The sequence below is a fragment of the Pristiophorus japonicus genome, chromosome 1 (assembly GCF_044704955.1).
Source record: "Pristiophorus japonicus isolate sPriJap1 chromosome 1, sPriJap1.hap1, whole genome shotgun sequence".
NCBI classification, from domain to species: Eukaryota; Metazoa; Chordata; class Chondrichthyes; family Pristiophoridae; genus Pristiophorus; species Pristiophorus japonicus.
This window is the reverse complement of record NC_091977.1, coordinates 353,446,629-353,472,602: the sequence shown is the minus strand read 5'-3', so window position 1 is coordinate 353,472,602 and position 25,974 is coordinate 353,446,629. Positions and strand designations below refer to the sequence as shown.

At 42.2% G+C, this 25,974-nt stretch overlaps 1 protein-coding gene across 1 annotated transcript in view; it reads left to right on the top strand.

The window, feature by feature from the left end:
* The window catches only part of mal2 (mal, T cell differentiation protein 2), a 59,097-nt gene extending 41,356 nt beyond the window's left edge, over window positions 1–17,741 (top strand). Inside the window, exons 3-4 of the mRNA XM_070874878.1 lie at window positions 5,875–6,039; window positions 16,075–17,741. Of these exons, the coding sequence (XP_070730979.1) occupies window positions 5,875–6,039; window positions 16,075–16,146 (237 nt within the window). The 3' untranslated portion in view covers window positions 16,147–17,741. The remainder of the gene's footprint in view (window positions 1–5,874; window positions 6,040–16,074) is intronic.
* Window positions 17,742–25,974: the final 8,233 nt, after the last annotated feature.

Below are 25,974 nucleotides of genomic sequence, written 5' to 3'. Positions count from 1 at the left end.
AATGGAATGTTGGCATTTATTGCAAGGGGAATGGAGTATGAAAGTAGGGAAGTCTTGCCTCAACTTTACAGGGTGTTGGTGAGACCACACATGGAGTACTGCATACAGTTTTGGTCTCCTTATTTAAGAATGGAAATATTTGCATTGGAGGCAGTTCAGAGAAGGTTCACTAGGTTGATTCCTGAGATGAAGGGATTGTCTTATGAAGAAAGGTTGAGCCTGTACTCATTGGAGTTTAGAAGAATTAGAGGTGATCTTATTGAAGCATAAGATTCTGAGGGGGCTTGATAGAGTAGATGCAGCGAGGATGTTTCCCCTCGGGGAATCTAGAACTAGGGGGGGCATAATTTCAGAATAAGGGGTCACCCATTTAAGACCGAGATGTGAAGTAATTTCTTCTTTGAAGGTCGTGAATCTTTGGCATTCTCTACCCCAGAGAGCTATGGAGGCTGGGTCATTGAATATATTTAAGGTGGAGATAGACAGATTTTTGAGCTATAGGGGAGTCTAGGGTTATGGGAAGTGGACAGAGAAGTGTAGCTGAGTCCATGATCAGATCAGCCATGATCTTATTGAATGGCGGAGCAGGCTCAAGAGGCCAAAAGCCCGCCTCCTGCTCCTATTTCTTATGTTCTAAATGGTTTCTATGACATCCGTTTTTGTGTACATACTTCCCCAACCCCCCCCCCCCAAAAAAAAAACTGGAAAACTTGATGGTTTAGGGTTGATTGTTCATGTGTAGCTGCTGACCACCAATAATGCAAAAATACACATCTGAAATTTTAACTGAGATAGTAAGACTACGCTGTTTTAAAGTTTAAATTTTGTTTTTACGCTTGGTGGTTTATCATTGAGATACACATTAGCTAAAATTAGGGCGATTAAGTATCTAACCAAAATGAAAGTTACAAAGAGACTAAAGCAATCCACTAAAAACAAGAAGTTCCCATGACTCTGCTGAAGATTGGAGTATTGTTTCATCACAAAGCCTTTCCCCAAACGCCACCAGATTAGAAATACAGGTTTTTGTTTTGGAAAAGCTCATAATCTGTGTTATGAATTGCAATATCGAACAATATGGTTAGAAGCTGATTAAATGTGTGGTTTTTTTTTACTGCTTTTGATGCTTCATGGATCCAGTTGTTTAGCCAAATCTTCATGGCTACAAGCGAAATGGGTTAAGTGGTAAGATGCGTGCACAAAATGGCTTTCTCACTCAATGATGAATACACTGATCTGTCTGAAAACAAAATTTGATTTAGTTCTGTTTTATATGCCTTTTGAATGAACAGTTTATAACTAATCATTTTGAGCTTAATTTGAAAGAACATTTTTGACACCAAATTAATCTCCTTGCTCAATCTTATTCAAAAATAACATCTCTTAATGGAACACTTATTAACATTTACATCAGACTAGTCTGCCAGCTGACCTTTGGAAAGTACACGCAACCATGACCTGCAATTTCACATATTTAACATTGCTGGGAGATTGTACATCTACATTCTATTCCATTATGATAAGTGGTCCAATAGTGCAATGGCTACTACAAACACTCGCACACAATTGGCCTTTGACTCATTATATCTCTGACAACCACCTTGGGTTAAGCCCAGAAGTGCTGAATTTTGGTGTGTTCAGCTTCCTCTTGTGCATCACATCAGTCATCAAAATTGTTTATTTTTAATTTCTAATATTGCCTGCCTCTGCCCCTATCTCTACTGATACAAGGCTCTTTCTCCAACACTGGCTTTGATGGCCCCACACCTAGAATCTCCACAAACTACAACTCATCAAATGCCTACATTATCCTCTCCAATAGCAAGCTTATCCGCTCGTTCTTAAGTTGCACTGCTGATTTTAAAATCAGCTTGACTTCAAATCCCTACATGGCCTTGCCCCACCCTTTGATTTCCTCCATGCTACAATCTTCACTTTCATTCAAGCCTACTCTTACTTTCTGCTCCCATCAATGGCCAATCATTCAACCACTATGTTCCAAATTTTTCCCAATGCCTTTTGTCTTGTTACCTCCCCTCCCTGATTGCAGAGTTTTAGTTAAGATCCTTCTCTTCAACTTTGCTTTGACATTTCTTTCCATTTTGGGATCTACCATTTGTGCACTGCACCGGGATATCATTCTGCACATAAGGTAGACATGTTGCACCATAGGTGAGCCATACATTTAATCTGAATGCAAAAATGTTGGAAGCTGATCATTTTAACTTGAATGGTAAAATAATATCTCCTAAATCAGTGAGTAAATGCTTGGGGCTGGATTTTTGGCTTTGCTGTTTTCGGGGCGAAAACTGAGGCGGGGTGGGAAATTTACTGCCAGATTAACGTTTGCGCTGTGTGGAGCCACTTTTGTCATCTGGGCTCTGCACCAGCGCAAAGGGAGACGTTGTACGGCTTTCACGGCGCAAAAACAGGAACCTTACCAATTAAAGTGCGGGGCTGGGAGCACTTCAAGAGGCCTTGGGAGGGGGGAAAAAAATTCAAACATTCCAAAAAATATTGCAAACACCCTTACAACACATCGCTACAAAAAAAAAAAAATAAACACTGGAACTTACCTTTTTTGCAGTTTATCCACCTCGCCGGCAGGGCTGGACCGCTGTGTTTTCCCTGGTGGTCATCGCAGGGCATATGGGTCGGGTGTGTGCCAAGGAGAGCCATTGCACACCCAGCACAGCTCTTTCTGGTACCGCAAAATCCAATTGGAGGATCGCACCCGAATGCAAAAGAACTCACCATCTCATTTTTCGCTGCAGAGGGGCAAAACCCGGGTCGCAAACGACCCAAAAATCCAGCCCTTTAGTCACTTACAGACCTGAAAGATCCAAGGGGACAGAGAAAGTGTGCACCTCCATGTCACTGACAACTATGTAAAACAATTTAGTTTTAGCAGCAGAAAGTATGAATACATAAATCCAATAGCTTGCAATTTCTCCAAGAAATTAGTAAAATTGTTGCCAGAGTCTCCATTACAAATTGCAAAATATACCTGGCATTCTCTGTGCCCCACTGCACTTGCATGTATGTTGTAGACTACATTCGGGCAGCTTTGAATTGTCAGATTTTTTTTTTAAGCTGTTGGTGAACTTTATTTCCTAGGGTGGTATGTATGACTTTTTTTCCATGTTATTTTCTCCGTTGACAGGAACTGGAAATGGGGATATGAAGAACTTCTTGCCAATAACAATATTGCATCATTATGATTACATCAAGTGCAGAAACATTTAAAAAAATCATAGACTAAAATATTGTGCAGTTATTTCATTAGCCTGGTTAATGAATATATATGCTTTCATATATAAGCTTTCACCTGTGATTCGCTATGATGGTACTGATCAGGAATATTGTATCTTCAAATCTCTGTCTCCAGCTAAATATCTGGAATATCAAGCCTGCAATCTTTGGCCCGTGCCACAAGCTCAGCTTCCTTTGTCATTAACTCAGTTCCCCCTCCTTGGCCACTGTTTGGGCTGGACTGAACTATTCACAACCTTGATGTCCTAATTGACCCTGAGCCGTGTTTTGACCTTACATCCTCGCCATTAACGAAAACTGGCAACTTCTACCTCAGTAACATTCCCTAAATCCACCCTTACCTGAGCCCAGCTATCACTGAAAGTCTCATGCCTGCCTTCCTCACCTCCAGACTCGCTTACTAAGATGCCGTATCTTTCCAACTCCTATCCTTCACTGTCCATAAATTCTAGCTCCTCAAATTCTATTTGTACTCTGCTCACCCATCACCCTTGTGCTTGTTGACATGCATTAGCTCCCAGTTCCCCAACACCACAAACTTCAAATTCTTATCTTTGTCTTTAAAGTCTCTGACCACGGTACCTGGCCCCAACCCTGGAACATCCTACAACTTACTTTCTTCCCCCGCCTCCACTAAACTCTCAGTTCCCCTGACTCTGGCCTCGCGCATCAGTCATGCCCGCCCGTTGCCCCACCATTGGCAAATGTGCATTCAGTCACCTCGGTCTGATTTTGCTGGAATTCCATTCCTAAACCCCTCCACCTTACTGCCTCCCTCCCCTCCTTTTAAGAATCCACTTCTTTAGCCAAGCTTTTGATCACCTCTCCTAATTTCGCCTCCTTTGGTTCGGGTTCTATATTCCTCCTGCCTCTGAAGTGCTTTGGGATGTTTTTCTTTGTTAAAGGCACAATACAAATGCAAGTAGTTGTAATGGGAAAAGTTTTTGTTTTAGAAGAATAAAATTATGAAGTCTTTTTAGAAAATGAAAGCTGGAACTTCCTGCTTATATATAGCCAAAAGGATTAGCTGTGAGAAAAGGTAGCTGTAAACAGATGGCCTAATGTCAGGAAAGGATTAAACATCGTTCTGTTGAAATGTGGACAGCTTGACTTGGTTTCTCTCATGGAGTAGTTGTCGTCATCATCATCATCATAGACGCTCCCTCGAACGAGGATGACTTGCTTCCAAACCAAAAGGAATGAGTTTGCAGATGTTTCAATGAAGGACCTGATATTCCAGTCCTTGTAAACTGCTAGGGGCTACCATAAAATGTCCTCATAGTTTACTTGGATTTGAAAATATGACAAGATTTTTGGGTTTAGTCATATTTGTTCACCTGTCATAGTTTTTCTGTCTTTTTAGGTATATCTATTATTTTTTTAAATATTTATTTATTACTAAAAGCAGAATTCAGTGGTATTCCAATATGCTTTGAGTGATGAGATATGGGTTTGCATCTGTGATTGTCCAGTTTCTACTCACAACCACACTATCCCTAAGCAAGGTAGAATCCTCGCATACTGGGAAGAAAAATTGGAATGTCCATTTAAAACAGCTTGTTGGAGAACATCAGAAACTGAGGAGCATATGTGGTACTCACCCTCTTGGCTGGTGAATGATGGGGAAACTTAAAAGCATGGTGAGAAAGAAAGTGTTATTACCTCCATTCAGCACTGATGTTTTTTTGGAAGTATCAGATCAACTGTACAAAGATTGAAAAGCCATAACCTTGGGGCCTCATTGATTCTCCCCACCAGTCACCCAGATACCTTGCCATTACATTCCTTTTCCTCATAATTGGACAACTTAAGGCTTTATGTTTCTAATCATCCTTCATAGTCTTCAACTCTTGTGCAAAACACTCCATTTTAAATGGCACCTCACTCATGTTATTTCTATGAGGTGAAGTCAGCACCATTATTTTTTTTTATACTTCTCTCAAATGCTACATGTGCACGCTTCTAGAGTTACCTGGGAGCCTAACTCCAGGCTAACTTAATTATCGAAGTGATCATTCAATCTTGAAAATTAAGGAAGGTTATCCTCTTGTCAATTTTCTCCCTTGTCTCCTATTGCCTCAGTGGTGAGTGATTCGGCTATTCAACTAAAGGGAGGTCATTGACGAGCCTGAGCCTGTCTGGGCAGGAATGTGGATATCTGGGGCAATTAGTGGATAGCGTTTTGGAGTTACAACCCTTCTCTAGCCCAGAGGTACTGAAGTTAATTATAGCATCATTCCAGTTGAGGTAATTCTGGGAAGGTCACAAATCAAACCTGGGATCACCTTGAACCGATGGGTCAGCTAAGCCATGAGGGGAGCCAGAAAGTGGTGGTTTCTATTCACAGTTGGGGTTCTGGCCACTTATCTGGATTGTCATAGAACCTGTGTGGTTCACTACCATGCTGGACATTTTTTTTTCCAAGTAAATAATTGTATATTCCCAAGATTGATTGTTTTCTGTAGATGTTTGCAAAATCTCTTAATCAACTGCTATTGATGGTTAAGATTTGATGAGCATGTAATTTCTTCTATAATTAATGCCCTTTGTGTTTTTTTTAATTCCGAATACTATTCCTAATAGCTACTTTTTGAATTGCAGGATTTTGTCTATCATTTTGTTGCCTTTGTGTTCTACTTTGGAGCATCACTCCTTGAAGCGGCAACGACAGCTGCAACTGTAGAACGCGAGTCTTTCAATGCAACCACAGCTGTTTTTGTAACCGTTCTAGATTTTCGGCAGTACAGTATAAATGTTGTTGCTACGGTAAGTTTTTTCATTTGTGTAGTTTAAACCAATACAAGTTGCTCATTAAGTTTTTAGAAGTGGTCTAATTAGAAACTGCAGCTTTCAAATTATGTGTAATATTCAAACCAATGTTGCTCATGGGTAGTTTGGAGCACATTTAGTGATATTTAGCTACTCTGGCATAGCTGTGCTTAACCTGGAGGTCCCGTTTAAAGTCACTCCAATTTCTCTGAGGAGGTGATCAAACTAAATAATTGTAGCTGTTTGGAAACTCCTGAGGTCTATTTACTGCTCCTGGTCAGAGGACCCAGCAGGAACATTTCTCAACAGTTTTGTATCTGGGACTGAGATGTCTAAATGAGGCCTTAATACACAACTAATAGAAATGTATGCAAACTTTTTGAATATCTAATCAAATAATCCCTTGAGAATTGAAGATTCATCTCCTTCAGATGCCATTTGTGAAAATAATTGGGATAATGCCTGATTTTCAAGTACAGAGCTGTTTTCGGCAGTAGCTTTATAAATTTGATCTTATCTCCCTTTTAATCGAACACAATCTTAGATGCTGCATTCTCCTGTAATTTGCTTGTATGCAAACATTTTAAATGTTCAAGGAAGTAACATTTGACATTAGAGATTACAGGTAGCACATGGCCTCTAAGGAATGAAAACAAATTGCAAATTCAGTGTGATCCAAGTTTGCTCAACTACTGTGGGTGTAGGTAGATGTTAAGAATTTGGTTCTTCTGCCAGTATCTACTTGGGTTCAGCAGTGTCAGTCACTGCCTTAAGTAGTCTGGTTGCCTTTTTTTTACAAAAATTGACTCCCACTTTCCTGTATTTGGCAGTGTGATAGCAGAATCTGGTTATGTAACAACAAAACCCCTTCTGATCTGGACAAGATCACCATAACTTAAGCATGTGTAGTCCTTTTCATCTGTGTTCCAAGTTAAAACTAGGCGAGATGTTTGGTTTGAAAGTTGCTTTATTCAACAGTAGGCAAAACATACGGAATATCGAGTATGATGCTCAATTGACAGAATTAGTTCAACTTCTGTTCACACAGTTTTAAAAAAAAAAGTCGTCGACTAGCCCACTTTGTTTGATGTAAAAACATAAACTCTCCTTGACCGTGGATATCTATGTTCCTTTAAAAGCTCTCTGTTGTCAACACCAGGAGACATCTAGCACCTTTAATGAAGAATCATTGGTATAATATATATATATATATATATATTATACTGAGGGAAGGATCAGCCGTGATCTTATTGAATGGTGGTGCAGGGTCGAATGGTCCTACTCCTGCACCTATTTTCTATGTATGTTTCTAATGTGCAAAATAACCTCCCATCCAGATTTTGGATTACCTCTTAGCTCTCTATTGGTAGCTACCCCAATACCGGGCTATCTGGAAAAAATAATCCCTTTCAAGCAAGCTTCTACCCAAGCCACATATTAAAATCACTACGTCCAAGTATTTTTCCTGGGGAAACAATGGCCACAGGATCCTGAGCCATGACCTGTTTAGGCATTGTAAGCAAATGTTAAATTTTTTTCCTTGAGCCAGCAAATCAAGCAATGGGAAATGTGGGTTTGGGTGAGGGGAGAGGGAAGGTGACTACCGCTGTGCTCCCTGATGCGATTCTCACTGTTCCCACCTGATGGCTACTGCTTCATGCCAAGTGGACTCGATGCCGCTCAATGTGGGTAACAACACACAGGTTTGCAATAATAGATCAAGAATTCCTGCCCACAGCACAAAGCAGAAAGTCCCCACCTAGTTGTTGAGGCCAATTCACTAAATATATTCAAAAAGGATTTAGATGTAGTCCTTACTACTAGGGGGATCAAGGGATATAGCGAGAAAGCAGGAATGGGTCCTGAAGTTGCATGTTCAGCCATGAACTCATTGAATGGCGGTGCAGGCTCGAAGGGCCGAATGGCCTACTCCTGCACCTATTTTCTACGTTTCTCTGAAGCAACAAAGTGGCAGTTGGGAGTAGAGTCAGGATCAGCAGTGAAGAGTGCATCAAGGAGTAGAAACTGATTGAGGGTAGGTACAGTGAATACCGTTCATCTGAGGAGAAGAAATGGAGTGTGCCTTGTAGAAGGAAAACATCCCAGGGGAGTGGTGAGAAAGGAAGAGTGTGCCTTTGAATAACATGCACAAAGAGTCTGCCTTTGTAAAGGATGGGTGTTAGAGAAGTGCATCTGAACGAGGGGATTTAAGAGCCGGATGGGAATGAGATCTAGTGCTAAAATGTATAAGATGTGAAGGCCTGTCAATAATGAGTAAGAATTAATTTTGTGATTTAATTTTGCAAGAAACAGCTTTCTCATTTGATGACACTTGGGTAACTTGTGAAAGTGATGGTCAAGTTGGTCTGCTGAATATGAACAAACTAGCGTCATTATTTTTGCTTTTCCATCACATATGCAAGTTCTAAAATTAACCAGAGTGCACAACTGACAACCCCTCAACCACACCCACTGCCAGTAGTGAGATGGATAGCTTGAAGCCGATGTGGAGGGTGTTTAAAACCAGGGCAGTGAGTTTGAAATAAAATAGAAAATGCTGGAAATACTCAGCAGGTCAGACAGCATCTGTGGAGAGAGAAACAGTTAACGTTTCAGGTCGATGACCTTTTGTCAGAACTAGAAAAAGTTAGAGATGTATCAGATTTTAAGAAATGCAGGGGCAGGAAAGAACAAATAGGATGGAAGGCAGGAGTGATTAAATTACAAAAAGTATGATTGTACAAAGCAAAAGAGATGTTAATGGGACAAGAAACAAAAGATGAGTCTAGAAGAGGTGGAAATCGGATTGGCAGAATCATTAACAGCTGCCATCTGGAAAAATTAGGAACCGAGGTTATGGTCTGAAATTGTTGAACTCTATATTGAGTCCAGAAGACTGTAAAGTGCCTAATAGAAAGATGAGATGCTGTTCCTCGAACTTGCATTGAGCTTCGGCAGAAAAAATAGAAAAGCAAATTATAATTTAAAAGGAGAAAAATTGCAAAGTGCTGTAGTACCTGGGAGTCCTTGTGCATGAAACACAAAAAGTTAGTATGCAGGTACAGCAAGTAATTGGAAGGCAAATGGAATGTTGGCCTTTATTGTAAGGGGGATGGAGTTTAAAAGCCGAAGTCCTGCTACAACTGTATAGGGTATTGGTGAGGCTGAGTCCAGTTTTAGTCTCCGTATTTAAAGAAGGATATATTTGCATTGGAGACTGTTCAGGGAAGGCTCACTAGGTTGATTCTGGAGATGAGAGGGATTGACTTATGAGGATAGGTTGAGTAGGTTGGGCCTATACTCAGTGGAGTTCAGAAGAATGAGAGGTGATCTTATCAAAGCATATAAGATAATGAGGGGGGCTCGACAAGGTAGATGCAGAGAGGATATTTCTACTCATAGAAGAAACTAAAACTAGGGGACATAGTCTCAGAATAAGGGGCTGGCCATTTATAACTGAGATGAGGAGGAATGTCTTCTGAGGGTTGTAATCTATGGAATTCTCTGCCCCAGAGAGCTGTAGAGGCTGGGTCATTGAATATATTTAAGGCGGAGATAGACAGATTTTTGAGCGATAAGGGAATGAAGGGTTATGGGGAGCGGGCAGGGAAGTGCAGCTGAGTCCGTGATCAGATCAGCCATGATCTTATTAAATGGCAGAGCAGGCTCGAGGGGCCAAATGGCCCACTCCTCCTCTTTCTTATACTCAACTGTGCAAGAGGTCGAGGACAGAGTGGGAGTGGAGCAGAGACATGTGATCTACAGCTTGGGGTCACGCTTGCGAACTGAGCGGAGCGGTCACTCAATCTGCGTTTGGTCTCCCCAATGTAGAGGAAAAAGCATTGTGAGCAGCGGTGACTATATTATGAGCAGCGAATACAGTATACTAAATTGTAAGAAGTACAAGTACATCGCTGTTTCACCTGGAACTTGTTTGAGAGATACTGGTGTTGTACTCCAATCTCCTTTCTCTTGTTGTACTGCTCTTCTGTTTCAGTTTGGTAGTTGGGGATATAAGAAATTCTTCACCTTTTTTCTTTTCTCCTTGCTCTGAGCAGAATGTGTCTGGCTCTATCTTTTCCTGCTCCTAGGTTTGGTGTGGTGTAAGGAGTGGTCCCGGGGGTCAGGTTCACCTCTGACCTACTTGAGCGGTTCGAATTGCTCCCACTCCCTTGGGTTCTAGACTCTGGATTTATCTGGGGGATGTGATCAAGTGCAAAAGACCATTGGTTTAATGCAAAAGAACTTGGATTTTATTAAGGATAAGAAAATACAATGTCACACTTATAATTACACTAATAAAGAACAGTACATCACACATTCAAAGGGGTTGCAGTGAAAATTACACCTCCCACCTCTGCGGTGGGGGGGAGGGTGGGGTGGGGCCACAAATTTTGCCCTTCTACAGTGGGAGTGTTTTTATTTTGTTTTGTGCACATAGACCCTATGCAGCCCCAATTTACCAAAACTTTCTGCTGTTCCTGCAACCTGGTTACAAGCTGGTGATAGAGGAACAACTACTTGCATTTGTATAGCACCTTTAAAACATCCCAAGGTGTTTCACTGGAGTGTTATAAAACAAAATTTGACACCGAGTCACAGGAGGTGAGCAAAAGTTTGGTCAAAGAGGCAGATTTAAGGGGTATCTTAAAGGAGCAGAGTGGCTTGGGGAGGGGGAGGGAATTCCAGAGCTTAGGGACCAGGCAGCTGAAACTGAAGAGATTGAGTAGATTGGGCTGATACTTTCTGGAGTTTAGAAGAATGAGAGGTGATCTCAATGAAACATATAACGATTCTGAGGGTGATTGACAGGGCAGATGCTGAGAGGTTGTTTCCCCTGGTATGAGAGACTCGAATTGGGCGGCATTGTCTCAGAATAAGGGGTCACTCAGTCATCTTAAGACTGAGATGAGGAGGAATTTATTCACTCGGTTGTGAATCTTTGGAATTATCTACTCCAAAGTATATTTAAGGCTGAGAGAGATTTTTAGACTCTAGGGGAATTGAGAGCTATGGGGATCAGGTGGGAAAGTAGAGTTGAGGACAAAGATCAGCCATGATCTTCAATGGCGGTGCTGGCTCGAGGGGCCATATGGCCTACCCCTGCTCCAAATTCTTATGTTCTTGTGGCACGGCCGACAATGGTGGAGCAATTAAAATCGGAGATGTGCAAGAAAGAGACCAGAATTGGAGCGCAGAAACCTCAATGATGGAAGGCCGACGGAGTTTACAGATATAAGGAGGGGCAAGCCCATGGAGGGGTTTGAAAACAGGATGAGAATTTTAAAATCTTGGCATTGCCAGACCAGAAGCCAACGTAGGTCAGCGAGCAAAGGGGTGATGGAAGAACGAGAATTGGTGCAAGTTAGTATACAGGCAGCAGAGTTTTGGATGAGTTCAAGTTTATGTAGGGTGGAAGATGGGAGGCCAGCAAGGAGAGCATAGGAATAGTCAAGTCTAGTGGTAACCAAGGCATGAATGAGGGTTTCAGCAGCAGATGAGCTGAGGCAGTGGCAGAGAGGGGCAATGTTAGAGGTGGAAGTGGACGGTCTTGGTGATAAAGCGTGTATGTGGTTGGAAGCTCATCTCCAGGTCAAATAGGACTCCCAAGGTTGTGACTTGTCTGGTTCAGCCTCTGTTTCCAGGGAGAAGTTTGGAGTCAGTGGCTATGGAACATAAACTGTGGCAAGGACTGAAAACAATGGCTTTGTCTTCCCAATATTTAGTTGGAGGAAATTCTGCTCATTCAGTATAGGATGTCTGACAAACAGCGTGACAAATCGTAGACAATGGAGATGTCGGGAGATGTAGTGGTGATGGGCAACACAGAAGGCGACCATTCAGCTAGTCATGCCTGTGCTAGCTCTTTGAAAGAGCTATTCAGTTTAATCCCACACCCAGCTTTTTCTCTATAACCCTGCAAATTAGTCATCTTAATGTGCATGTTCAATTGCCTTTTGAAAATTCGTATGGAATCTGATTCCACCACCCTTTCAGGTAGTGTGTTCCAGATATTAATCTTATAACAACCCTCTGAAGAAATTTCTCCTAATTTCCCTTTAGTTCTTTAGCTAATTATATTAAATCTATGACCTCTAGTTACTGACCCACTTGACAGAGGAAATAGTTTCTCCCTACTTGCTCTATCAAAACCCCTCATAATTTTGAATACCTGCATTAAGTCTCCCCTTAACCTTTTCTGCTCCAGGGAGAACTATCCCAACTTCTACAATCTCTCCATATGACTGAAGTCACTCATCCCTGGTGGTATCCTGATAAACCTCTCCTGCACTCTCTCCAAGAATGTAACATACTTCCTAAAAGTATGGTGTCCAGAATTGTACGCAATACTCCAGCTAAAGCCTAACCAGAGATTTGTAAAGGCCTGGCATGACTACCTTGTTTTTTTGTATTCAGTGCCTCCATTTACAAACCCCAGTATCCTATATGCTTTCTTAACCACCCAATCAACTTGCACTGCCACCTGCAAAGATTTGTGAATATGCACCCCCCTCCCCCCCCCCCCCCCCACCATCGGTTCCTCTGTTCTTACACTATCCCTCATTCTTGATGAGAAAGAATGCATCACAGTCACATAGGATGTCATTTGTGATTTTTTTTTTTTTTATGGGGCTGTTTCAGTGCTGTGGCAGGGTTGAAAGCCTTACTATAGCGGTTCAAACATGGAGTTGTGGGAAATATGGGCATGGATTTGGGAGGCGGCAACATGTCAAGGACTTGAGAGGAAAGGGAAATCTGAGATCCAGCAGTAGTTTGCAAGGACAAAAGTGTTAAGCATAGGTTTTTGAGGAGGAGGGTGATGATGGCAGATTTGAAGGTGAGGGGACAGTACTTGGAGAGGGGACCATTAACTATCAGCTAACATGGGGGCCAGGAAGGGAAGTTTGGGAATAAGGTTGAGAGAGCAGGAGGAGTTCTCGTGGACAAGATGAGCTCGGAGAGGGCATGAGGTGAAATAGGAGAGAAACTAGAGAAAGATGTGAGTTTAGGGTGGGAGAATGGCAGGGTGTACCTTATGGAAAGTTTGGCATTATGGGCTAGGGGAAAAGAGGGAAGCAGCTGAACAGATGGTTTCAATCTTGGTGTTGAAACTCCATGAGCTCCTTACACATGTTGGAGCTGAGGATAGAGGAGGCTGGGGAGAGGGGTTTAAGACTGTACTGGAGAGGACATGCTCGGAGTTATTTTTACATTCCAGGATGACCCTGGAATAGTGAATAGTTTTGGAAGATGAGCGAAGGACCTGATTGTGGTTCAGCTAGATCTGGCGATGAATGGATGTACCTCCTGGCTTGATGGATCCAGTACCAGCTGCACTTGAGGCAACTATTGGGAAAGTTCCAGCAGCTGTTCAGCACTTTTAACTCAAAATAGCAGGAGCTAGTGCCCAGTATGCTGGTATAAAATTCAATGCCTCATTAAATGTAGCAATGATGTCAGTCGGGGATGAAGGGTGTTGCTATGATATTTCTAGTTCTAGAGGTGTTTGTCCAACAGGACAAGAAGGTTGGTCTGAAGGACTTTCTCGATTTCCAGTCTCTGTGTAAGGATGTGCATTTCATAGTCCTGCTTCTCCAATGGTTTGCATCAGTTACATTCACCAACTTTTTATCCGGTCCAGCAAATCTTTCACAGGTTGGGCTATATGTCGCAAATTTCGAATTTTGGACCAGATAGATCATCTTTACTTTTGTGGGGCAGGGCGCTCAAATGTTTAACTATTTTTCAATAACTAACTTGTTTTTTAATGTTCATTTAAAACAATTCTCTGTGGTATATTATTTCTTACACTTGTTTGAGTCTGGTCTGTGAATCATTCTGTTTCATAGGGCCCAAGTTTCCACATGATTTGCGCCTGATTTTTAGGAGCAACTGGTGGAGAACTGACTATCTTAGAAATCGCAATTCTCCACATTTTTTTTTCTGCAGTTCTAGTCAGGTAGAACAGTTCTACTTTGGAACAGAATTTTTTCTTCAAAAGGGGGCGTGTCTGGCCACTGACGCCTGATTTCAAAGTTTCCACAGTGAAAACGTACTCCAAACTAAAGTAGAATGGAGCAAGTGAAGATTTTTGTAGAACTGAAAAAACCTGTTCTACACATTAAAAAAAATCAGGCGCAGGTTACAAATTAGGCGTCCAGAACGAGGTGGGGGGGAAGGGAAGTCATTAAATTCTATAATAAATCCTTATTTATACTTATACAAATAAATCCAACCTGAATAAACATTTATAAGCAAAGAAAAGATTAAATAAACCATCTTCCTACCTGTGTGAAAGTGCTTCAGGCAGGCCTTTCGGGACCGAAGGCTGAACCGGCCGGCCCGAGACTTCGGGCAGGGCCCGTCCCCAGCACCAGATTTACAGGTGGGGGGTGGGGGTGGGGGGGGGGGGGGGGGGAAGGAAGGAAGGAAGGAAGGGGAGGGAGGGAGGGAGGGGCCAGAGCGGGTGTCTGGTCTGGCCATGGGAGGAGCCTTATTCACGTAGCCCCAGTGAGGCCATTCAGCCAGGGCTAGGGTCTGCGTGCTTCGGGCCCCTCCCACACAGTTCGGCACCTGGAGCTACTGCACTTGCGTGCCCACTGTAGCGTGCATGTGCAGAGATCCCGGCACTGTTTTCAGCGCAGGGACCTGGCTCCGCCCCCCCACAGCTCGTGCTGGCTGCGCCGAGGGCCAGAGAACCTGCAGGTGGGTGGAGAATACCGAGGATTTTTTTTAGGCGCACTTTGTGGCGCGGAAAACGGGCGTCCAGGTCGGGACTGCGCCGTTCTAGGCGCGTGTGGAAACTTGGGCCCTTTGTTCTGTAATTACTTACATCAGTATGTCCAAGAGTTTTTCAGTAAAAAGCAGCCTTTGACAAATCTGGCTGATCTTGAATAGTTAAATATTTTGCTAAAATCCTTCAACTTGCTGCTCTAATCTTGAATATCTTTTCTGTTGCAGATAATTTGTTTTGTGGCTATATCTGAAATGTTTTGCTATGTAGTTATTAAAATGACCAATCAAAGCAGAAGTTACAAAGCAAAAATAAAGCTGAAAATTAATATAGGCACTTAATGTGCATAAATGATTTGGATATAGGGCTAGAGGAAGTGGTGTCAAAATTTGCAGATGATACTAAAATAGGAGACACAATAAATAATTCTGAGAACCAAAGCTGCAAGGGATATTAAGATGGTGGAATGGGCAAAAAAGTGCCAGATAGAATTTAATATCAGTAAATGTAGCACATTTTGGTTAAAATGTTTATATAATGAGGGAAAGCTGGGTAACGTGAAGAACAGAGGGATTTGGAGTTTCAAGTTCATAAGACATTAAGAGCAGTATCTCAAGTGTATAAGGTCATAAAAAGTTAATTGAATGTTGGGTTTTATAGCAATAGGTATAGAATATAAAAGTCAAGATGTAATAGTGAAAACCTAAAACTACAGTTGGAGTACTCTTGTAGTTTTGAGCTCCACATTATAGGAAGGATGCACAGGTAATAAAGGGACAATGCAGATTCACTAGAATGCTGCCTGGTATGAATAAATACAAATAGAAAAAAATTCAAACATTGAGGCTGTTTTTGATGGAACAAAGGAGGTTAGATGTACATTTATGTTTTTAAGGATGGAACAGTGTAAACACACTTTCTAGCGATCCAAGACTCTAGAATGTGGAAAACATTTTTTAGAAGGGTTGTGTGTTTGTGAAATGCACTTAAGCGAAAGAGAGAATGTCAACACTTAAGCAGTTATATAGGTGGTTGAAGGAAAAGAGAATAAAACTATTGGGGTGAGGGTATGCAGGTGGGATTAAGACTACTGCTTATGTGGACGATAAACACCAACACAGATGGGTTGGGCCAAAAGGTTTGTTGCCGTGTTGTAATTTCAATGAAGTTTAGAAACCAAACTACAGAAAAAAAATTATTAGAGGAACACAACATAAACCTAAATTAAAAATGGCCAACTATGCAAGATTTAAAAAAATTTGATGGTGAAACTGATTTTTCTACCATTCTTATTTCAGATATTTTCTTTTGTCGTTACTCTGTGTTATGGCTGCAGTTTGGTTCTTGCTTTGAGAAGATGGAAGCTGTAAATTGCAACATATGAACTGTTTGGAAAGATGTAGATGGCTGGATTCATAATCTTTGGCACAAAACTTTTTCAAACACCGATGGGAGATGCTTCCCAAGAGAAGGACAGTCCTTTCATAGGCCAATTCTGTTTTATACTGGAGTATTTTGCAGCAGTGATGGCTTTTGTTTATAAATTAATAACTTTTTTTTGTGATCATTTTCAGTGTTAAGTTCTAAAGCTTGTGAAAGAGAAGAATAAAATAGTTTCCACTTTATCTGAATGTTGGGTGCCGAGTGTGTTGTCCAAACATGTATAGCTTTCACAAACAAAATATTCCAATACCAGTAACAGCAGGAGTTCATTTACTGTAAACTTAAATTCAGAAAAATGAAAGAATCCAAAGGGATTGGATGAAATAAGTCAGACTTTATAACCATTGTCTATTATTTGGTTTTGAACACTCCTCCTTTCTCCCTTAAAAATGTTCATCTTTATGCTTGGGACTTCCCTATTACTATAATTAAATTATGGCTGTCAAGATAATCATTTAAGTAAACATTTTTCCAATTTTGCATATGTTACATAATTATCCATTCTTTACATTTTTCATAACTATTGTATGTACCAAATATCGTTGGTGTATAACCGTTGAATCTTGAGTATGGAGCCATTGTTTGTGAAACAACAAATTGGAAATTATTCCAATTATGTTTTCATTATGCCACAGTTGTTCTATAGTTTCCTCATTCTTGAAATTTCAAGAATCTTTTTTACTAAGTGCTTGTGTTTCAGGTCATGTGTGTATTGGATATGCTGGTTTAAAATGGAAGTTTTTCCAAATGAAATGTGTGACTCAACATCAGGTAAATTGCTGTCCATGACCTAGTAATAAAGCTTTCTGAAAGTTTATTTAATCATGAACTGCTTCATACTAATCAACTAAAAAGTCTTTGACTGAAAAATTATGCACAGATTTGACACTTGGTGCTGCGCAGTATTAAAAAGTGGTTACACCATATGTTAGTTAGTTTTCTTCAAATTGGTATAACTGATTAGAGCTGCGGCTATAGAGACTATAGGAATAGCTTTCCAAGTCCATGCTCGGTGAGGAACGTCTCCCATCACCAGTGCGAACCAGATTTTTATGACTTGTGTCTGAATTTCTCATTTGCAATGCCAGGATTCAAGACTTCCCACCAGCAGCACAGATGAATAAAATTACCTCCTTTTAGACAAAGACACTACTGAATAATAACAGCAATTTTATGAATAAAAGCAAACTTCCTGATTGGTTTACCTCTGACATGTTTTCTATACCGGTTCTTATCTGACCATATATAACATTTGGTTTTCAGATTGCAGCTCCTTGCTCCTCCAGAAAAGTAGGGATTTGTCAGTCATGGAGGGTGGCTCATTCACAGCTGTCTAACTTGAACTTGGCTAAAATTGGTTTGTTAAATTTCAGTTGACTTTTAATTGAGGTGAATGGAAACTGCCTATCTGCCCATACAAGGCAACCATCACCCAACATGCTATCTTAATTTCTAATGCTTTTCATAGTGTTTTTCTAAATCTGATTTGTCTATTGTCTTCCTTATCTTGGATGTTGAAAAACTTGCACTGAATAAAGGTAGTAATCCACAAAACTTTTTGATGTTTTTGGATACTTTCTTTATCGCACACTACTTATCATCAAAAGTAATCTGTTTGGCAGGGTGCCATTGTTTATCCTACATTCTGGCTGTCGGTGAATTAAGTTGTACATGTGCTTATTCGGGTATCAAAAAACTGCGCAGTATGTTCACAACTTGTTTTCAATCCCACTGCTCACCAGTTGGAGCAATTGAAGAATTACTTTAGTCCCTTTTTTAAAAAAAAATGAAACTTGTAACAATTCTAACTGCCACAATGGATTTTAAACATCAATGGACATTAAGTAACTACTAAACTGAAGCAGGATAACTCCAGAAACTGCTTTTTACCATATGACAATTGCTTTCATGTAAGCAACCATTTTTTTATATACATCAATGTGACCATTAAAAATTTGGGACTTTGCCATAAATGAAGCAAGGAAATGTGTTTTTAAATTGGGGAAAATTTCCCTATGCATTTATAACTTGCCTGTTTTATCAATGTTTTGTCAGTCTTTAACTTCATTTCTGAAATCACCGTTCAGATGATGCATCCACCACACATCCATTATCCATCTGGAGCTGGTTCTATTGTAGCCATTATTGTACAGATTTAATATAATCAATGTAAATTGGGGCATTGGAATGTCGTCATTTAGTTGCAACAGTAGTTCTGTTGTACTGAAATCATTCCAGATGTCTGGTGTTTTGGATTGATGGAACTAATTTACTCGGAGATATATTGAAGATTCTAAACTCATCATTGGCAACTGGCGATAGTGAATCGGCAGCCCGTTTAGCACTTTGCCTAATTTTCTTTTCCCTTCTGTTACTGCCCAATTTATACTTTTTTAAACTAAATTAGCTTTGCCATTGAACAACTTTCATGCTTTAGATCAGAATAGAAGAGCTAATGCTGCCTCTAACTTATAAGCCTGGTTACTCATTTATGAGGTTCGATCTCACTCTATATCCAGACTGTTCAATGATGTGCAACTGCTCAATTGTGATCCCCTATTCTTTGCCTTTTCCTCTCAGCTGGTAGATGGATGTACATCAGTAAGACGAAATATGAAATATCTAGCTTCAGCTTACTAATTGAATTCTAATTGCAATGAAAATGATAGCTATCCAGAATGAAGAATTAGGCTGGAGATGTGAAATAGAGGTAAAGATATTGGTTGAGGCTGTGGAGCGATTTCAAAATTATAGGAAGGAACTTTTCTTTCAAAATCATCTCTGATTAGAATCATCTTTTATCCCCACGCTTGCATTCCTAGGTAATGTAGGTTTGATGGTAGGAGCCAGAAGTAGAGCTAATTGCTTGTATGGTCTAATTGCCAAGATAGCCATTCTTCAACAAGTGACTTTTCCAACTCTGGATTTACAGCACGGAAGGAGGCCATTTCGGCCCATCGTATCAGCGCCAGCCGACCAAGAGCTATATCCAGCCTAATCCCACTTTCCAGTTCTTGGTCTGTAGCCCTGTAGGTTACGGCACTTTAAGTGCACATCCAAGTATTTTTTTAAATGTGAGGGTTTCTGCCTCTACCACTCTTTCAGGCAGTGAGTTCCAGACCCCCACCAACCTCTGGGTGAAGTCATTTCCCCCCAATTATTTTAAATCTATGCCCCCTGGTTGTTGATCCTTCTGCCAAGAGAAACGGGTTCTTCCTATCCACTTTATCCAGGCCCCTCATAATTTTATACACCTCAATCAGATCTCCCCTCAGCCTCCTCTGTTCCAAAGAAATCCAACCCAATTTTTCCTCATAGCCAAAATACTCCAGTCCTCTCCTCTGCACCCTTTCCAGTGCAATCACATCTTTCCTGTAATGTGACCAGAACTGCACACTGCTCCAGCTGCAGCCTGATCAGCATTTTATGCAATTCAAGCATAACCACCTTGCTCTTGTATTCCATGCCTCAACTAATAAAGACAAGTATTCCATATGATGTCTTAACCACCTTATGTATCTGGCCTGGTACCTTCAGGGATCTGTGGACCTGCACTCCAAGGCCTCTTTGTTCCTCTACACTTTGCAGCAACTTCAGCCCTACACACTGAAAAGAGTAGCTTTTTTTGGTCATGGGTAAACCTGAGATAATAGACTAATATTTCCTTCCAGTGTTCAGGTAACATTGAGCACAGATACTGGTTCAGGACTTTTTTTCCTGACTATTATGCTCATAGGTAAAGGATGTTACGCTAGCCTTTCTATTTTGAATACCAAATGCTGGCATCAAGCATTTCTGGTTAACTATAAAGCAGATATAAAGTTCCTTCACTTTGTTCAACAATATAATTTGCCTCAACTTCAGAACATGCTGTATGGCATCATTGTGACGTTAAATGTTTTTCATTTTCCACAGTAACTATCCTGTGACTGAGTGAAATTGTCAATTTGGCACTGGCCCTTGCCTATTGGGAATTGGATTGTGACAGGAATAACTTACTTCACCTAGACTCCTTACAGCATAACAGGAGAATTTTAACCCTTCAACTGCAGTTGAAATTGCCCCAAGGTCCTGCAGTGAAGTACCAGTATCAAACTTACTGTGCTAATGCAACCTGAAGCATCTTCCAATGAAGGCAAGTAACAATTTTAAGCCCTGTGTGATTTATAATCAAGAATAATGCAATAAATAATTTGACATATGTTTCATTGTCACACCCTCTGTTATTTTACTAATCCTATTAATTGATCCGGAGCCATTGGAGAGAGTAGCATGCGGCGGCTCGGCCCGGAAATCGGCGTGGTCCCGGCCTGCAAGACCATCAGCAGGCCAGGGCCATTGGAGGGAGTAGCATGCGGTGGCAGGAGGGCGACGGCTACAAAGCCAGGTTACTGATTGCTGTGCGGGCAGGCACACTAGGAGAGGCGAAGGAGTGGCAAGAGTCCATAGAGGGAAGTGACCGGGGCCCAAGAGAGGCGTAAATCTGGGGCTCAGAAGAGGCGAAGGCCCAGGGGCAGCACGGGTCAGCCCACACTGCGATTTGTGTGCGTGCTCGGTCTGTGCAGCTGAGCAGGTCTCCAGTTAGTCTTGGGTAATCCTTGCCACTGGACCAAGACCTAATTCTATCAAGCCCATGTGGTGGCTGGTGTGCAACGGCCACCACATGTTTAAAAAAAAATCCAAGCACAGGCATCTTCCATCCTTCACGATGTAGTTCTGGATCTGGAATATTAGGTCCTTCATTGAAATACCTGTGAACTCATCCCTTTTTGGCGTGGAAGCAAGTCATCCTCGCTGCGAGGGACCGCCTATGATGATGATGATTTGTCAAAATTACTGTAGGTGGCTGAAAAACTCTTACAAGACTTCAGTGATGGGTTGTAGGGAACTGTAGCAATAAAAATTAAAAATGACCAGAATATTTACAAGATTTTTGTACATAAAACAAAAATGGAGGCTGTAAAGTGTTTTGGGACATCCTGAATTTGTGAAAGACACTACATAAGGAAAGGCACTTGCATTTAGGTAGTACTTTTCGCAACCTCGGTGTCCCAAAGCGTTTTACAACCAATGAGTACTTTTGATGTGTAGTCACTGTTGTAATGGAAACACAGCAGCCAATTTGCACACAGCAAATTCCCACAAATAGCAATGTGATAATGACCAGGTAATCTGTTTTTTGTGAAGTTGATTGAGGGATAAATATTGGCCAAGACACCGGGGGAGAACTCCCCTGCACTTGTTCAAAATAGTGGCATGGGATCTTTATGTCAGGAAACACCATGACTGGTTTGATGAGAATGACCAGGAGATCCAAGAGCTAATAAATAGCAACCACAGGGCATTTCTTAACCTAAAACCACAACCCAACTCTGGAGCAGCAAAGCAGCATTACAGACGACTTAAGGCTGAAGTCCAGCAAAAAACCCACGACCTAAAGAATAGATGGTGGGTGGAGAAAGCACAGGCGATCCAGCAGCTGGCCGACAGCCATGATGTGCAAGAATTTTTCACCACAGTCAAGCCAACCTATGATCCAAGCACCACGGCCCCCCCACTGCTGGCCAAGGACGGGAAGACACTCACCAAGGCAGTCAGGACCCGCTAGAAGGAGCACTTCGAAGATCTCCTTAATCGAGATGCTGCCTTTAACACGAGTGTCCTCGACGCGACTCTCCCGCAGCATGCTACTCGCCACCACCTCAGCAATACCCCATCCCTGCATGAGGTAGAATAAGCCATCCGTCAGCTCAAGAACAACAAGGCATTGGGAGCAGATGGAATCCCCGCTGAGGCACTAAAATATGGCGGAGAGACAGTATTGGCACAAATGCATAACCTCATCTTTCTCATCTAGAAGGAGGAGAGCATGCTGGGAGATCTCAGAGATGCAGTAATCGTGACCATCTTTAAAAAAGGGGACAAGTCCGACTGCGGCAACTATAGAGAAATCTCCCAGTTATCAGCCACTTGGAAAGTCATCGCTAGACGACGACTCAATCGTCTTCTCCCTGTGGCTGAGGAGCTCCTCCCGGAGTCACAGTGCAGATTCCGTCCACTATGGGGCACAACGGTATTGATATTTATGGCACGACAACGGCAAGAGAAATGCAGGGAACAGCACCAACTGTTGTACATGGCTTTCTTTGACCTCACAAAGGCCTTTGACACTTAACCGCGAGGGACTACGGAGTGTCCTCCTCCATTTTGGCTGCCCCCAAAAGTTTGTCGTCATCCTCCGCCTGCTCCACGACGACATGCAAGCCATGATCCTGACCAACGGATCCACCACAGACCCAATCCACGTCCGGATCGGGGTCAAACAGGGCTGCGTCATCGCGCCAACCCTCTTCTCGATTTTCCTCGCTGCAATGCTCCACCTCCCACTCAACAAGCTCCCCGCTGGAGTGGAACTAAACTATAGAATCAGTGGGAACCTGTTCAACCTTTGTTGCCTCCCGGTCAGATGTAAGACTGTCTCATCTGTAATCAAGCTACAGTACGCAGATGGCGCTTGCGCACAGAGGCTGGACTCCACGTCATCATCAACATCTTCACCGAGGCATACGAAAGCATAGGCCTTACGCTAAACATCCGTAAGACAAAGGTCCTCCACCAACCTGACTCCACCACACAGCACTGCCCCCCAATCATCAAGACCCACGGCGCGGCACTGAACAACGTGGACCACTTTCCATACCTCAGGAGCCTATTAACAGCAAGGGCAAACATTGACGACGAGGTTCAACATCGCCTCCAGTGCTCCAGCGCAGCCTTCGGTCACCTGAGGAAGAGAGTGTTCGAAGATCAGGCCCTCAAATCTGGCACCAAGCTTATGGTCTACAGGGCTGCAGTGATATCCGCTCTCCTGTATGGCTCACAAATGTGGACCATATACAGTAGACACCTCAAGTTGCTGGAGAAATACCACCAATGATGTCTCAACAAGATCCTGCAAATCCCCTGGGAGAACAGACGCACCAACGTTAGTGATCTTGATCAGGCCAGCATCGAAGCACTGACCACACTCGACCAGCTCCATCGGGCATGCCATTGTTTGCATGCCCGCCACAAGACTCCCAAAGCAAGCGCTCTACTCGGAACTCCTACATGGCAAGCGAGCCCCAGGTTGGCAGAGGAAACATTTGAAGGACATCCTCAAAGCCTCCTTGATAAAGTGCAACATCCCCATCGACACTTAGGGCGATCTTTGGCCAGAGACTTCCAAGTGGAGGACGAGCATCCTGGAGGACACTGAGCACCTCGAGTCTCGGCACCGAGAGCATGCAGAAAAAAAGCGCAGGCAGCAGAAGGAGCGTGCGGCAAACCAGACTCCCCACCCACACTTTCCTTCAACGACTGTCCCACCTGTGACAGAGACTGTAATTCCTGTATTGGACTGTTCAGTCACCTGGAACTCACTTTTGAAGGGAAAGCAAGTCTTCCTCGATTTCGAGGGACTGCCTACGATGATGTCCATCTGAAAGAGCAGGCAGGGTCTCAGTTTATCATCTCATCCAAAAGACGGGGACAGTGTGGCACTCCCTTAGTACTGAACTAGAGTGTCAATCTAGATTTTTGTGCTCAAGTCTCTGAAGTGGAACTTGAAACTACAACTTTCTGACTCTGTGGCAAGGGTGCTACCAACTGAGCCACAGCTGACCATGCAAGTCTTTTTCTTTTACCGTTTGGCCTTTAATTGTATGCTCAATAAATAGAGGAAGTTTATTAATTGGGTGGTATTGTGATTTTTTTTCATTTTGGCATATAGTTGCTTTCTGTTGTGTGCTTAACAGGTGCAAATATAGCAATGGAGACAATTCATGGCTGCATTGGCTTAACATACATGAAATAAGATGCAGTCTGTTGAGTGGAAATACTATAATTTCCCTGGTAAGCCCTGATTGAGAAAGAGGGTGAAGATCTTGGAATTTCCTTGAGGTTGGCTCAAAAGTGGCTTTAGAAAAGACAGAAGAGCGGATCATCTCTAATCAAACGTTTTTACCTCCGCATTAATTTCTATAAGTAAATACATTTCTAAATCAGGATGTTTGAAAAACATTGCATGGTTAAATAGTACTTTTATGGAGTGATCCCATGACATGGCACTCATTTTAAAAGGAAATAGAATGATACAGAGCAAGAGACCATTTGGCCCTTAGTGCCTGTGCTAATTCTTTGAAATTTAATGTTCCCAATGTTGGGGAAGTCCAGTACCAGGGGTCACAGTCTAAGGATAAGGGGTAAGCCATTTAGGACCGAGATGAGGAGAACCTTCTTCACCCAGAGAGTGGTGAACCTGTGGAATTCTCTACCACAGAAAATTGTTGAGCCCAATTCACTAAATATATTCAAAAAGGAGTTAGATGTAGTCCTTACTACTAGGGGGGATTAAGGGGTATGGCGAGAAAGCAGGAATGGGGTACTGAAGTTGCATGTTCAGCCATGAACTCATTGAATGCTGGTGCAGGCTCGAAGGGCCGAATGGCCTACTCCTGTACCTATTTCCTATGTTTCTATGAAAGAGCTATCCAATTAGTCCCATTCCCCTGCACTTTTGTCATACTGTGAGTGTCAGCTGTGGCTCAGTGGGTAGCACTCTTGCCTCTGAGTCAGAAGGTTGTGGGTTCAAATCCCACTCCAGAAACTTGAACACACAATTTTAGGCTGCCACTCCAGTGCAGTACTGCGGGAGTTCTGTACTGTCAGAGATGCCATCTTTCAGATGAGAACTTAAATAAAAGCCCAGTCTGCGCTCTCAGGTGGGCAGATCGCATGGCACTATTTCGAAGGGGAGTTATCCCAAGTGTCATAAGAACATAAGAAATAGGAGCAGGAGTAGACCATATGGCCCCTCGAGTCTGCTCTACCATTCAATAAAATCATGGACTCCACTCCCCTTAACCCCTTATCGTTTATGAAATTCTATTTCTGTCTTAAATTTATTCAATGTCCCAGCTTCCACAGTCCTCTGAGGCAGCAAATTCCACAGATTCACAACCCGCAGAGAAGAAATTTCTCCTCATCTCAGTTTTAAATGGGTGGCCCCTTTTTCTAAGATTATGCCCTCTAGTTCTAGTCTCCCCTATCAGTGGAAACATCCTCTCTGCATCCACCTTGTTAAGCTCCTTCATAATCTTATTCATTTCGATAAGATCACTTCTCATTCTTCTGAATTCCAATGAGTAGAGGCCCAACCTACTCAACCTTTCCTCATAAGTCAACCCCCTTATCTCCAGAATCAATCTTGTGAACCTTCTCTGAACTGCCTCCAAAGCAAGTATATCCTTTCGTAAATATGGAAACTAAACCTGCCAACACCCCTAAACGGATTATCCTGTCATTATCACATTACTGTTTGTGGGAATTTGCTGTGCCGCATTTCCTACATTACAATAGTGACTACACTTCAAATATTTCATTGGCTGTAAAGTGCTTTGGGATGTCCGGTGGTCTTGAAAGGTACGATATAAATTAAAGTCTTTTTCAGTGCCCTGTTAAAGAGACTTGCCTGAAATTTTGCCCGGGCTGTCCAATATAGTGAGCATTGAGGTGAGTGGTGAAGTAAAAACTTTTATCTTCCCTTCAGCTAAAAGGTAACTCGACAGGTTCAGCAACCAGATTTCACTGACAGGCACCTCCCTGTTCTTCCTGGAGCAGGATTGGTTCGGTGGCTTCTGTGGGGAACACTGGCACCATTTCAGGTTTAACCCTCCACCGTCTGCTTTTTCACTGCACAGGTGCTGCATGTTTCA